Here is a 14,661-nt window from a genome sequence, read left to right as displayed (position 1 = left end):
GTAAATGAATGGATGGATGGATAGAATTTTTGACGGATCCATTTCATATTGCTCCCCCCACCCCCACCCCCACATTGAACAGTTAGTTAAATCTTTCAAAGGGCATTACCTGAAATGATACCACAGTAATGACTGTGAGGAGTTGGCTTCTCTGTGACTTTCTCCTGCATGGACCTTTTCTGCCTATATACACGGTGCGGGTGACCCGTTATCGCCACTGTATCATTGAGTGGTTCAATGAATATGAAGTCCTCATTGAGCTGTATGAATCCCATCTGGAATAAATAACATAAAAAGACATGTAAGAAATACCATTTGAATAAATTACTTTCTGGGTTCTCCTACTCGCACACTATTTTCTTTCACATATGTGCATACATTCTTCTAGTGAAGCTATTCGAGCAACCGCATAATAAAGTAACTGTCTTCCCATTTTATTACTTCATCTTTATGTACTTTATTACACTAGCATAAACTTCATTTAGTTAGTCTTAGCCTGTGTGGGTGGGAGGCTAGATGCCAGCAACAGATGCACAGTAAAACTTCTGGAATGTTAAAGGCTCACTTTGGGAGACCCATGGGTTCACTTACATGTACGGCATGTACAGAAGAGCAATACAGCTTTTAATTGCATACGAGACATAGTCCAACTTTTTGACAATCGTAATTTAACAAAGTAAGTCATGTAACATATCAAAGCAAACATAAGAGACATAGCATTAAAGTCATTATATAAAATATTCTTAAAGCCTTCTACTAAACATTTTGAAAACCTGTGAACAATAAATTACAGGAGAAGAAAGAGCATCACTTACATAAACAAGTTTCATTTCATTCAATGCCAAAAAAGTGGATTTTAAAGTTCACAATTGTGGGCAGAGGGCTAAAAACTGTAAAAATATGGTTATGATCAATAAAAAGAACTCATAACAAGTAGGTATCCTTTTATTATATTGAAGCTAAGCCTAGTCATTTCTTTCCATTTTTAGAATAAATTTGCATTATAACTAGGAAAATATTCCACATGGAAGAACATATGACTTAATCTTTTCAATTTTATTTTACTCCACTGTAATATATATATATATATATATATATATATATATATATATATATATGATCACTCTGTTAACTCTTTAGTAAATATTTTTGAATAATCCCTTAGAACCTGCATTATTCATACCCAATCTGCTAATATCAAAGTTCATAATTCTGCTTTGCATTAATTATATATAGTTCATTTTAATTTGATCCACATATACCTACCACAGTAATAATATAATTACTTTTTCAGACACAGTAATTCTCCCAAGCTGAATAGTAAGAAAAAATAAATGTACATTTTAAAAAAGTACATTTTCCTTAGAAGTATAGAAGAGGCTTTTTCTTTTGCTTTGTTCTAATGATTAGAGTATATTGCATCTTCCATACAAAAAGTTCAGGTGATTGCGAATATGCTACCTCATATCATTCTGTAAGAATTAACATTACAAGATACCTTAAGTAATCTAAAAATCCTCATCAATTTCATTTTATTATATCACCAATAGAATTCTGAAGAACTAGAATAACAGTTCCACTCGGCCAGCATAGCTCAGTGGTTGAGCGTCAACCTATGAACCAGGAGGTCACGGTTCGAATACTGCTCAGGGCACATGCCCAGGTTGCAGGCTTGATCCCTAGTGTAGGGCATGCAGGAGGCAGTTGATCAGTGATTCTCTCTCATCATTGATGTTTCTACCTCTCTCCCCCTCTCCGTTCTTCTCTGAAATCAATAAAAATATATTTAAAAAATAATAGTTACACCACCTCTATCTGTCCCCTTCTCTCTCCCTCACTCCCTTTTCCTCTCTCTCTCTCCCAGTCTTCCCCTAACCTCTTTCTTCCCCCTCCCCTTCTCTCTCTCTCTCTCTCTCTCTCTCTCTCTCTCTCTCTCACACACACACACACACACACACACACACCAGTGCAAGCTCACATGCACACATCATTTGGGGGTGGGGATAATGCAAAAAAAGATTTACCCTAATGATTATTTTAAAATATTATTCTTTTAAAATATGTATATATTTGTCCAGCCAGCATGGCTCAGTGGTTGAGCATCAACCTATGAACCAGGAGGTCACGGTTTGATTCCTGGATTCCTGGTCAAGGCACATACCTGGAATTGTGGGCTCAATCTCCAATAGGGGGCATGCAGGAGGCAGCCAATCAATGATTCTTTCTCATCATTGATGTTTCTATCTCTTTCTCCCACTCCCTTCCTCTCTGAAATCAATAAAAATATTTTTTAAATAAATTTTTAAAAATATGTACATATTTGGGGCATTTTTCATGTTATTTTAATATGACACTATAGACATTTTTAAAAGGAGAAGGACCAACTTAAAAAGAAAAAAAATGTTATTCATTCAATGTATATTTACTGTCTGACCACAGTGTGCGGCTCAGTTCACTCCGGGGCACGTTGGGTGTTCTCTCTCCATGGACACGTTTCCTGTCTGAGATCAGAATACTATCCTGCAGCATGGGAAATGCTCTAGCTGAGGTTGGTTTTTGTATTAAAAAGAATTGCAGAAAATCTTAAGGTTTTCTGTGTCTCCACAAAGGGCTTACTTTTTCCACTAATAAAATAGATGGTTTTATCTGTACTATGATTGTACAGGCCATGGAAGAACACAAATCCATACTAACTTCTCTGCACAAGGGCTTCTGTGTTTGACAATCCACAATGAAGCAGCACTCACTTTAGGGCAAATATTGTCCTTTCCATTTTAGAAGGAAAGAAAAGATTATGTGAATTAATAGGACACTGTCCCTTATCTAAAATAAATGCAGAATATATATGTGTTTTACTCCCAGTTGCTCTTTTTAGATTTTTCAATGAGACATTTCATGCAAATATTTGGCAATGAAATTAAGTTTCACAGTTATTCCCTACCTTATTTCTGTCATCATGTACATTTCCTCATATGGTGGCATCTGTTCTTTTGTCACTGAATGTTATTCTTTGATTTGATGATTTAGCAAGAATTTCAAATGTAAGCATAAAGGTGTTGCCAGCCATGTCTTTTCTTACTGGTTCTGATATTTCATTTCTCTATTTAGATGCCTCTGTGCTTTTGAAAACAACTATTAACATTGATTTACATGTAGGTTTACTGATACTGCCACCAACTTCTAATCACAACATGAAATTTAATTTGGCCAATATGCACGAATTTTTATATATTGTTTCTTCAATTCACCAAATATCAATGTTGCATTTGTTCGAATTTAAATGAACCATGGTCTATTAAATAGACAAACAGATTACAAAGCTCTAATCTCTCTATATAAAAGGCTAATATGTAAAGTGTCCCCACAGGAGTTCGACCAGGAGACTGGGAATTCTATCGCTCGCTATGACATGCACCGACCACCAGGGTGCAGCGTGGAACGAAGGAAGGCCCCAGCCGGCAGCTGGCAGCAGGGACGGCGGCCCCGCCGGCAGGCAGAAGGAAAGCCCCGGCCAGCAGCCGGAAGGCCCTGATCAGGCCTGATTGCCGACCAGGCCTAGGGACCCTACCCATGCGTGCATTTCGTGCACCAGGGCTCTAGTAGAAACATAACTAAAAATTAACTAAACAATTAGAAAGCAACCTGGCACTCTCCACTCTGGTTCCCCCTCCTGCTGGGTTACCTCCCTCCCTTTCATGGCCTCACTTCCTGTTCACTCACAAAACTGAAACACTACTGTGGTTATTTTTCTCAAGTGTTCCCTTCATCCTTCCATGCGCTTTCTTAAACTTGTCTGTATTTTACAAAACCTTGGTTTTCTAGCTAACCTTTAACTGAACTGGCTGAAAGTATTTTATCTGAGGCTCAAACGTGTATTGTGAGAGTCTTTGAGAATATCCTTTAAATGCATGTGTGTGTGTGCGCGCGCATGCGCACATGTATACAGCATATCACACGAACTAAATTCCATTAGTGCTACAGCACATTAGGTGGTAGATCTTATAACTTCAGGACACAAGAGGAGTCCTGAAGAATAGCAGGCTTTGGCTAAGACTGCGGCATGGCTGGCTCCCTATGAGAGGAGGCATTGGGAACAAGGGCAAAGAGGACTTTGAGTCTCAGAAACAGTTCGAGAAGAGGCCTGGCTTGAGAAGGGAACTGGAGAAATGTAGCCAAAAAATAACATGAACCCATATAATTGGGAACCTCGAATGACCAAGTGCTTGAGAGCAAAAGGGAAGTCCATCCCCTGAAGACCTGAGGACACCGGAAGTAGCACAGGTGTTTCATTTCTAAACAACAGTAACGGAAGTTGCTGAAAAGTTCGGCATCAGTATATGCTTGTAAAAACACTTTAGACAAATATTTGTCTGATGCTCTACATGATCTGAATGTCTACACAAGTTTGGCTTTATTTTCTTATGTATTTTCTTGTATGGTAATGTTAGAATATCTATCTCATTAAGTAAATACAGCATTCTATACTTTAAAATGTAAGCATAATATAAGCGAGACATGAATTTTACTATAAGTTTGTTTTACGCTTTATTTTTAAAATGTCATTTTCAATATTACTATAAATGGGAGTATTTTTTCATGCATTTGTGCATTCTATGTACACACACCAATCTGTATGAAAACACACCTCTGACACCACATCTATCCTACTGCCTTCTGCTAAAATACTCTGTCTGACTCGACCCTTTCTGTCTCCCCTTCACACCCACAGGGATAAACACCAAGTCCTTAATGAAGACAGATACAGTATAAAGTCATGACAAAGTCTTGCTTATCATTCCAGCTTTATTTTCACTACTTAAACTTCATGTATAACCCTAACAAACCGATTTTAATTGTGTGAACAAGCTTTCTATTGTAACATGTTTCCAAACATCTTCCAGCTGCATGATTACATCTTGGTACATGGCATGTGCTGCTTTCTCTTCCCAGAAAGTCACTGTCAGTATCGAGAGTTATTTCTTCAAATTCAAGCCAACCCTGTTCTCTCTCCAAAGTAACCACTGCCTCCCTTATACACTTCTACCCTGGACCTTTCCCATTGTCACACTAATAAATCCAGTGTGGTTATTGTCGTGGGGTCTCTCTGATTGGACCATGAGCTGTCTGAGGGAAGGCTTTGGCCACAGAGCCTCTCGCCATGCCTTCAATGCACAAGGTCTGCTACACAACAGGTGCTCAAGGAATACTGATTGTAACTCAATGTATTCTTCCTTCTTGAGATCAAAGAAAACATATCCAGTCACTGCCCTCGAGAGGGGTCTATTTACTCCACCTGGGGCTCCATTGTGGGGCAGGGCAGGGGGGGAACTACAATTTGATTTCTTCCTCTGGCAGTTCTGTTGCTTTCTTTAGGGGCCCAAGTTCTATTTATAGGAAAAGCTCTCAAGTAACATTATGAACACCATTCCATTTTCTTTCCCTGACCAAGGGCTTCAAAGAGAATCACAAACTACAATGTAAAAAGGAAACTCGGAAACCATCCTGCCATCACTGGCGCTTTAAAAATCAAGAAAACCAAGGCCTAGAAATGCTGCATGATTCACCTGAATTCATGTGAATGTCAGGGCTGGAATCTACGGCTCCCAATTTCCAAACTGGTTTTTGGTTTTAGTCCATCACTCTAAATTTGCTTGCTACCTACATTCTTACTTACATTTTCACCTGCATTCTAGTTTGCCGCACTGAACTCCAGAAATTGTTCTGGGTCACCTACAGTTTGCTTTCCTTTACTCTCCTCTCTAAGGCATTTGACCCCGGACAATTTTTCTCCTCTGTGTCGCTCTAGTTTTCTTTTTCTCTAGCCACTGTTTCTGCTTCCTTAAATAGGCCGGTGTTCCTCACTCCAAGGCTGGTCTCTGCTCAGCAATTGTTCTGCATTTATCACCTCCCGTGGTTTTATCACCCCCTCTCTGGAGATGACTCCCAAATCCCCCTCCCATCCCACTGCTTCCATTCGAGATCCACTCTCCACGTCTGCCACTTCTCATCTCACTGCAGTGGTACCAACATTCTCCTCCCAAGTCTTTCCTCTGTTGGTGACTCCTTTTCCCAGTTACCCAGGCTTCAGTAATTATAGAGCCCTTCACTCTTCTCTTTTCAAATGTATGTAAAAATATGTCAAAGAAAACAATAAGATAAGAAAATATTATGACTGTATGCCAGACACTGTATATACATGATTTCATTGAATCAGAAACAGCCAGCTTGAGACACCTATGTTAATCTCACCCGTTTTAGAGTTTCAAAACGTATTCTTGCGTTCTAAGGTCACAAATCAATCTGTGGTGAAACAGAATTCAAACCAAAGATTGCCTGGCTTCAGACGCGCGCTGCCTTCGTGAGGCTATCTGAAAGAGGCTAGGCCTGCCATATGACTGTTATTCCAAAGAACTCTCATCTTTAAAAAATTTTGCACTAAGGATTTGACGTCAAGCGCAACACCTCACAGATGGTCGATGTCCAAAATCTGATATCAATAGCAAGGCCAGGCCCCATCCCTCACGAAGCAGAAGACAAAATACTGCACTCAGCCCTGAGCTTTATCTGGGGCTGACAGTTTTCTGCGACCAGATTTACAAGCTGCCAAGAGCACGCTGGCTTTCTGAGTGGCCCAGGGTTTTCTCCCCGGCCTCCTCCATGGAGGATGCCCAGTAACTCTCCCATGGCAGATCTGGGAGAATAGTTCCAGATTTTAGTTTCCTGTCCTTCTTCCTTTCTTTTAGTTCTCTTTTTTGTTTACTCTCTTAAAATGTGATCTTAAAACCTGAACTTTTAACTAGCAGAACATTTAAAAACGTAGTTAAAGAAAATAACCATCCCAAATCCTGTCATATGGCACAATTATAACGTATGTATATACTATTTCTTTCTAGTCTATTTACACACACAAGTATATATAAGTATATGTGTGTGTATGTATCAGTGTGTGTGCATGTGTGTTCCTATACACATACATACATATGTGGGTTTTATATTCTACTTCTTTTTCCCAGTTAAGAATAGCTTTAATAGTTATTTTGTTTCTTTTTTTTAAAATATATTTTATTGATTTTTTACAGAGAGGAAGGTAGAGGGATAGAGCATTAGAAATATCGATGAGAGAGAAACATCGATCAGCTGCCTCCTGTACGCCTCTTACTGGGGATGTGCCTGCAACCCAGGTGCATGCCCTTGACCAGAATCAAACCTGGGACCTTTCAGTCCGCAGGCCAACACTCTATCCACTGAGCCAAACCTGTTAGGGCTATTTTGTTTCTTAATAGTATTAAATAATCTTTATAAGCTTGTGTTTTTAATTGCTGAATAATAGTCTGTCCTTTAAGTGTATTATAATTTTATTGGCTATTCATTCATTTGATCCTCTAGTCAATAAAATGCCTATGAGTACCAACTTTGTACAGCCAGAGCTAAGGGTGCAGCAGCGAATGAGGCTGGAAGACACATCACTAACTTATACTTTAGGGAGGGAGACAAGGTGCTACTTATTCAACTGGGTCAAAGTTACACACAACTGCTCTGTAACCATTGGTTAATGAGCTTACGTTGATGGTTTACATACATAGTTATGTCAGTGTTCTGTTTCACAATATAAAACAAGGTTAAAATATAGCCTACAGGCCACAGTAGGAGCTGAAAGTGACCATCCAGGGAAGATGAATTAACCCTCTTCAAAAGACAAGAGTGAGACCCCAGGGACTGATGGGTGTTTCTGAAGAGGAGACTCTCCCATGAGAGAGTTCATTCTAAGCAGTCATCAAAAATAGCGCTCGCCCTGGCCAGTGTGGCTCAGTTGTTGGAGCGTCATCTGGTGAACCAAAAGGTTTCGGGTTTGATTCCTGGTTAGGGCACATGCCCAGGTTGCAGGTCCGATCCCCAGTTGGGGTGTATACAGGAGGCAACCAATCAATGTATCTCTCTCCCTCTTTCTCTTCTCTCTCCTCCTTACCCTTTCTAAAAGCAAAAACATCAATAAAACATCCTCAGGTGAGGATTTTAAAAAAAGTAGTGCCCGGCAACACCATTCCATGACACTGCCAGTCACGTGAACATTCTCCTGCCACTCGCCTCCCCTATGGCTCAGTCCTAGAGGAGCCAGAGGAAGCGCAATACTGAGCAGGAGGCATGAAAGCTGTAGGTGGGGAAGTACTGAGGACTCCAACTTCATCCGCCTTCTTCACTGGGAGTGATTAGCTCTAAGAAGGCCTGGATGTGGAGGGTGTATGGCAGAAAAATGTTAACTATATGTGAATGTGGACTGTCGATTACCAAATATTTTAATTACCAGAGACTTTCTGTGACTAAACTTACCAGGGCACTTTTCACAACCTAAGTGTGAACAACACCAGAAGGAAGACCAGAAAGAAAAAAAGACACACCACTTGTTTTATGAAGATGTCCCTAAAGTCCTATTTACTCAATGAAAAGTGATATATGTGTAATATGAAGTCAGGTGCCAAATCCCATGAAGGGGTTAGAGAGTGGATGGCCTTTCGGGTGACGTGACATCTGAGCAGAGACCTAGAGTTTGGGAGATGGCCAGGCCACGGTGTATGGGGAGAATGTTCCAGGCAGACGGAGAAACAAAGACCCTCAGATTAGAATAAGCCTAGCATGTTTAAGGAAAAGCAAGGGTAGTACAGTTCAAACAGAGTGATACATGGGAAATGATTATTAGAAAAGAACTCAGGGGCATTCCACACAGTGTCATTAATTTGACTCACGTTCAAAATAAATCCTGATTAAATCCTCCATTGGTTTTTAGACCATCTATCTTTCTTGAACATTGGTTACAGATTTTACTATGGGACGCATCATGATGGCTTCTGTACTTATGGTCTTACAACACAGTCTTAGTCTATCTACACTAATAAAAGAGAAAGATGCAAATTGACCATACCTTTGTTGACACCCACCAGCCAATCAGGAGTGGGTATGCAAATTAACCCAACAAAGCTGGCGGGTTAATTTGCATATGCAGGCGCCGCAGCTGGGGGTGGGGCAGTCTGCACCGCCCCAGCAGCTCCGGGCCTCTGCAGTGTGGGAAGGCGGAAAGGCGGCTCCGGGCCGGAGCGAAGGCGGTGCCAGCAGCCAGGGGAAGGAAGGCCCATTCTTGCACGAATCTTCATGCATCGGGCCTCTAGTCTATATAATAATTATACAGGACTAGATTTCACTTTTACAAATGAAAAAAAAAATGCTTTCTCTCCCATTTTCTTTAAAACTAATTTCTTCTTTTTCCCCACATTTGACAGAGATATAGATTTAAAGACAATTTCAAAATGTTCCTTTTTAACTGTATTATAGATAAAGGGCATCAAAAGTATAATAAACAGAAGCTGTTCTGTGTTGAAGAAGTGAAAAGGAAGTGGTAAAAACTGGTAAAATGGAAAATGAATGTTCCATCCTAAATTTACTTATCCAAAATGATTGATTTTTTGTATTATAAAGGTTATCTCTTTTCTCATTTTATATAGTCTAATTTTTGCTCACATCAAGAAAAGCTATGATTTTCATATACTTTCTTATATCCATTCACTTTACTGTAATCTCTTGTTGCTTAAGTGATTTTTAATTGATCTCTTGGGATGTCTATGGATTCTTTAAATATGCAAAAAGCCAGTTGATATTGAGCAAATCCAGTTTTTAACCTACTTCTAAGCTTATCCTAAGTTTATCAACGAGTGTTTTCAAAAGCTACATTCCACGGTATCTTCTTGATGATTATTTAATGGTCACTACAAATATACCCACTGAGTACCTACAAGTTGGCAGTATACTAAGTATTCAAAGATGAAAATAATCTCTGTCTTCATGAACCTTATATATTAGGGGAAAAGACAGGGAAAAAATAGGTATTCAGACAAATATCCTTAAGAAATTATAAATTTACTTATAACAAAGTATGTTTGGGTCTCATATGTTTATGTCACAGTAAAATATTTTAAAAATGAAAAACAAAGAATAAATAACTATACTACTTAGCAATATAGAAACCAGACAACTATCAAAAGAAATGCAATTGCTCCCAGCAGGCAGAAGTCAAGGATGGAGAGGAGGGGGCAGGAATGTTCATTTTTTCCAATATAATTTTTGTAGTAAGTACTGACTTTTCAAATGATGTACATATATGACTTAGATTACACTTTAATTTAAAAAAAAAGAGGTTGAAGTAAGACTTGTTAGAGGCAACTGCAATAATTAAAGTGGCATCAATGTAAAGTCTGTAAGTGAGGAAGACCAATACATGAGTCAGCACACAGTTAAAGAACTGACATAGAGTCTGAGACAGTGGCAAGAATCACAGACAATCATTATAGCAGCAAAAATAGAACAGAGGGTTTGGCAGGGCATGATTCATAGAACTCTGAAGACCATAAGACATTTAGATTTTATTTGACCTAAAATAGGAAGCAACTGTCAGTGGATGGCATAATTTGATATAAATTTTGAAGAAAGTCATTCTTGTTCTTTTTGGAAAACAGGTTATAAGGTGGTAAGAGTAGAATCGGGGAGACCAGTTAGTTATAATAGCTCAAGTGCGAGATCATGGTGGCTGGACCAAGGAAGCAACACAGGGTGGCTGAACTAAAGGCATGTAGAAAAGTTAAGTGCATTTGAGAGTAATTTTGGGTTCTCATACACACCAGAGGGCAACCACTCTAATTCGTTAATGGTTTAGATGTTGGAACGTGGCGGGACAATAACGAAAGAATTAAGGATGACTCCAGAGTTTATAGCTTCAGTACTCAAGAAGAGTAAGCAGATGTCTGTGATAGAGAGATATAAATGCCAGACACTGAGGATGAAACAAATTTTAGGGACAGAGAATCAAAGTGTCTTATGGGAACAAATTAGGTTCGAAATCATGTGAAACATCCAAGTTGAGAAATCAAGTAGATATTTGGGGTATGGAGTTAAGCGGCGGATTTTGAGCTAGAGACTTATATTTGGGAGCTGCCAACATTTTTCAATCCATGGGGTAAGTGATGCTACCCAGAAAGAGAGTGTAGAGAAGGAACAGGATCTAAGACCAAACCCTGAGGACCCTAACATTGAGAAGTAGAGAAGGAATCAGCAAAGGAGGCTGGAAGGAAGGGCTGGTGAGGTTGTATAGTTGATTTTTTAAAACTCAGAATTTCTTTCTAGAAGTGGCTTTAAAGAAAAAACTCTCATTCATTTCCTTCTGAAGAAAAGCTATTGCCTGGTCTAACCCAGATTGCTCAAGTTAAAACTTTAGTAGTCCTATGCAAGATGAACAAACACATGAACTCATGGTTCTGTTAAGCTCAACAGCAAAAACTGAGCAAAGGAATATTGCCCTGACCTAATCAGCCAGGGCTCTCAAAAGTTGTCACAATGTTACCTACTTTTCTTACATTTTGGGGAGACATGAGAATAATTTAAACTTATTGACTATGTTTTAAACTTACTAAGTTTTAAAGGGGGCTTCCAACTTGCCACCTACCCTAGCACTTAATGAGCTAATATATTCTGTTAAAGGGTTAGTTACTCACTGATTTTTCAGAGCCATTCACCATGGTGATGAGCACTGGCGGCACTTATCTCATGCAATTCCAGCCCAGTTATGTGCCTGAAGTGGAACTGAATGAGACCACTGAGAAGGCTGCACAGCTGCAATTTGGGGAAGGACTCATCCCTGCCAGGTCTTTCGGGTGACCTCACAATTAACAGAGATGTTGCCAACCTCCTACATACCCCTAGAGAGCAGATGCAAATTCATTTTACCATGGAAACAAGATTAGTGGAGCAAACTACTCAAGGACCAGGGCCCTGGTACTCAGAGACATGGAAAATGTGCTGCAACTCATTTTCCGGATTCAATTAAAGGTCAAATAAATACAATTCATTTATCTGACAATACTTACTGAGTGCAAACCATGTGTGAGCTAATGTACTAGATGCAGGAAATACACCAGTTTACGAAACAGTCATTTCAAAACAATCTCAAGTATCTTTTATAATAATTAAGGAGTTTACTTATTGTAGATTTTATCTTCTTTCTCATTTGCACCCACATCAGCCAAATGTGTTGTTGTTTTTCATTTAGGACTCTTGGATAATTCATATATTCTCTCCTACCCACCCCCATTCTGAATGGCATTAAGTAACGTCCAATAAATTATAGTGGTGTTTTTCCCCTTTAAAGGTAGCAGTAAATCGTGTACCAACAACGTTCTTTTTCACATGGCCTGTTTCTTAACTACAAGATCCCTAATACCAATGTATGACTAGGGAGAGCTGAAAGAACACACTTGACCTTTTTTCCTCCCAACCTTTCTTTAGTCTCTTTCATACATGTCCCATCAGTAAGTACAGAGGCTCAGGAAGCTAATGTAATCTCAGACTGATTTATCAGAGGTTGCCCTGGGAGGTCATATACCTAAAGAGCTGAAATGATCTGGTATAAACCAGGAAAACCAAAGCACTGTGCATATCCCACACCACGTCAGGAATATTATACCCATACATCACATTTTATAAAGACATTTATACACAAGAGCATATCTGAACAAGAAATTAGGAGTCAGTTTGTTCCACATTCCACCCAGAGAAGAAATCGTTCAACAACATCTCATAAATATTTAATATCCTGTTTATGCATTTCAATCACTACTTGAGCGATGACCACTCTGAAGCAATCCAGGCCTCTCCTGGACAATGGTAATTCTCACAAACATTTCTATAAAAGGTCCAAAAGGTTCTTCACCATTACTTCAAACCATGAGCCCCGATTCTGCATCCTAAGCACCTTTTCCCATTTCAAAATGTGACAAATATTCTCACGGCCTGTCTGTACGTGCCCAGTTACTATAACCATTCCTGATATGAAATGGGTTCCCTGTCCTTCTTCACTGTTTTCCTTTTACTTGGAAGTTCTCTAGTTTATAAATGTCATTCTTAGGGTTGATTTTCTTTTATTTTAAAGTATGGAAATGATTGTTGAACAAAAAGTGTCTTAATCACATAGGATGAGCTGAAATAAAGAGACTGCAAGAAAAGTAAAACATTAAGACTGGTGTAGAATAACAAGATGGAACGTGTTTTCATTTATTATTTCTTTTCATTCTGTATTACTAAAATTCTGTGGCACACAGAAAAAAATATTCTTTGCCGATCTGACAAAAAAATAGGTATAATTTTGATTCATTCACACCAGGTGGCTATTGTCATATTGGCTTTTGTCATTTTTTTATTTGACAATCTAAGGGATAGAGGTCAGTGCCCTTGACTAAATAGTCAGGTATTGTGTGTTTTAAAAATTCTTGAGGCACACCAGCTGAAAACCATTGTTCTAAATGAATGAGATGGTTACAAAATATATGCTTTTAAAAGATAAGTAATAGTGGGTTAGTGTTCACTCTGAAAATTCTCTCAGTAACCTCAGAAGAAATGACACATCTGACCCCAGAATCCATGGATTTTTTATTTGAAGAATTAGGGGCTCTCTGATCTCACTGCCTACCTAGACTTCAACTCCATTTAGCCAGTATTTCTCTTTCACAAGATTCAAATTAAGTATTTTAATTAATTTTGTATTTGATTTGATAGAGTCAACATAGGAATCAGAGCACTTCACTCGCCTTTCATATAATACTAGAGGCCCGGTGCATGGATTCGTGCATTGGTGGGGTCCCTCGGCATAGCCTGCGGGGATTGGGCCAGCAGTCCAATGCCACCTGCCGCTCCTGCCTGCTGCTCCTGCTCATCCCGGCCCCGCTGTGCCTGCCACCGTCACTCGATAGGCTCGCTGCTGCTCCGCTGTGGACTCCGGGCTGCAGCAGCCAGCCGTGAGCCCTGTGTCTAGCGCCCATCAGTCAGCTGAGCGGCGCTCCCACTGTGGGAGTGCACTGACCACCAGGGTGCAGCTCCTGCATTGAGCGTCTGCCCCCCCTGGTGGTCAGTGCGTGTCATAGCGACCGGTTGTTTAGTCATTCGGACGTTCGGTCCTTTAGGCTTTTATATATATAACTAGAGGCCTGGTGCACGAAATTCGTGCACTGGGGGGCAGCCCTCTTGCAGTCCGGGACCCCTTACTCCTTACCATCTGCCTACTCGCTGCTCCTGACCACTTAGCTTGCTGCTCCTTAGCACTGCCGCGGAGGTGGGAGAGGCTCCAGCCACCACTGCTGTGCTCAGCAGCCATGAGCCTGGCTTTTGGCTGAGCGGTGCAACCCCTGTGGGAGTACACTGACCACCAGGGGGCAGTGTCTGCCCCCTGGTGGTCAGTATACATCATAGCAACCAGTAATTCTGGTCATTCCGCTGTAACAGTCACTTAGGCTTTTATTATATAGATGACTTTATTCTTACCCTGTAAAGCACTTAGCACAGTCCATAGATGGTTATCAATGCACATTCTTTTCTCCTTTCTGTGTCCCACACATTCTTCTGAAATTTTTTAAGACTGTATAGAAAACTGAAGGCTATAGGAAAACAACCACCATTTCTGCAGATGTGCATTTTATAGTCACATTAATCCCTTGGCCATGGGAAGTCATTAATTAAATCACTGATCTGTACTTGAGTGGGGAAGTGTCACAGTTCTTTTGGAGCTGTTTTTGAGTGGCACTTTAGCACTAAAAATTTGAAAGGAATATTGGGGAAAGAATGCTTGTGAGG

General features: G+C 39.9%; 1 protein-coding gene across 1 annotated transcript in view; it reads right to left on the bottom strand.

Moving 5' to 3' along the window:
- The window catches only part of ADAMTS19 (ADAM metallopeptidase with thrombospondin type 1 motif 19), a 200,830-nt gene that overhangs the window by 162,814 nt on the left and 23,355 nt on the right, over positions 1-14,661 (bottom strand). The window contains exon 3 of the mRNA XM_079770450.1: positions 110-275. Coding sequence (XP_079626576.1) covers positions 110-275 — 166 coding nt within the window. The remainder of the gene's footprint in view (positions 1-109; positions 276-14,661) is intronic.

Source organism: Cnephaeus nilssonii (assembly GCF_951640355.1).
Source record: "Cnephaeus nilssonii genome assembly, chromosome: 5".
In the NCBI taxonomy this organism is placed as follows: domain Eukaryota; kingdom Metazoa; phylum Chordata; class Mammalia; order Chiroptera; family Vespertilionidae; genus Cnephaeus; species Cnephaeus nilssonii.
The sequence above is the reverse complement of the archived record's forward strand: the minus strand, read 5'-3'. Positions and strand labels throughout refer to the sequence as shown.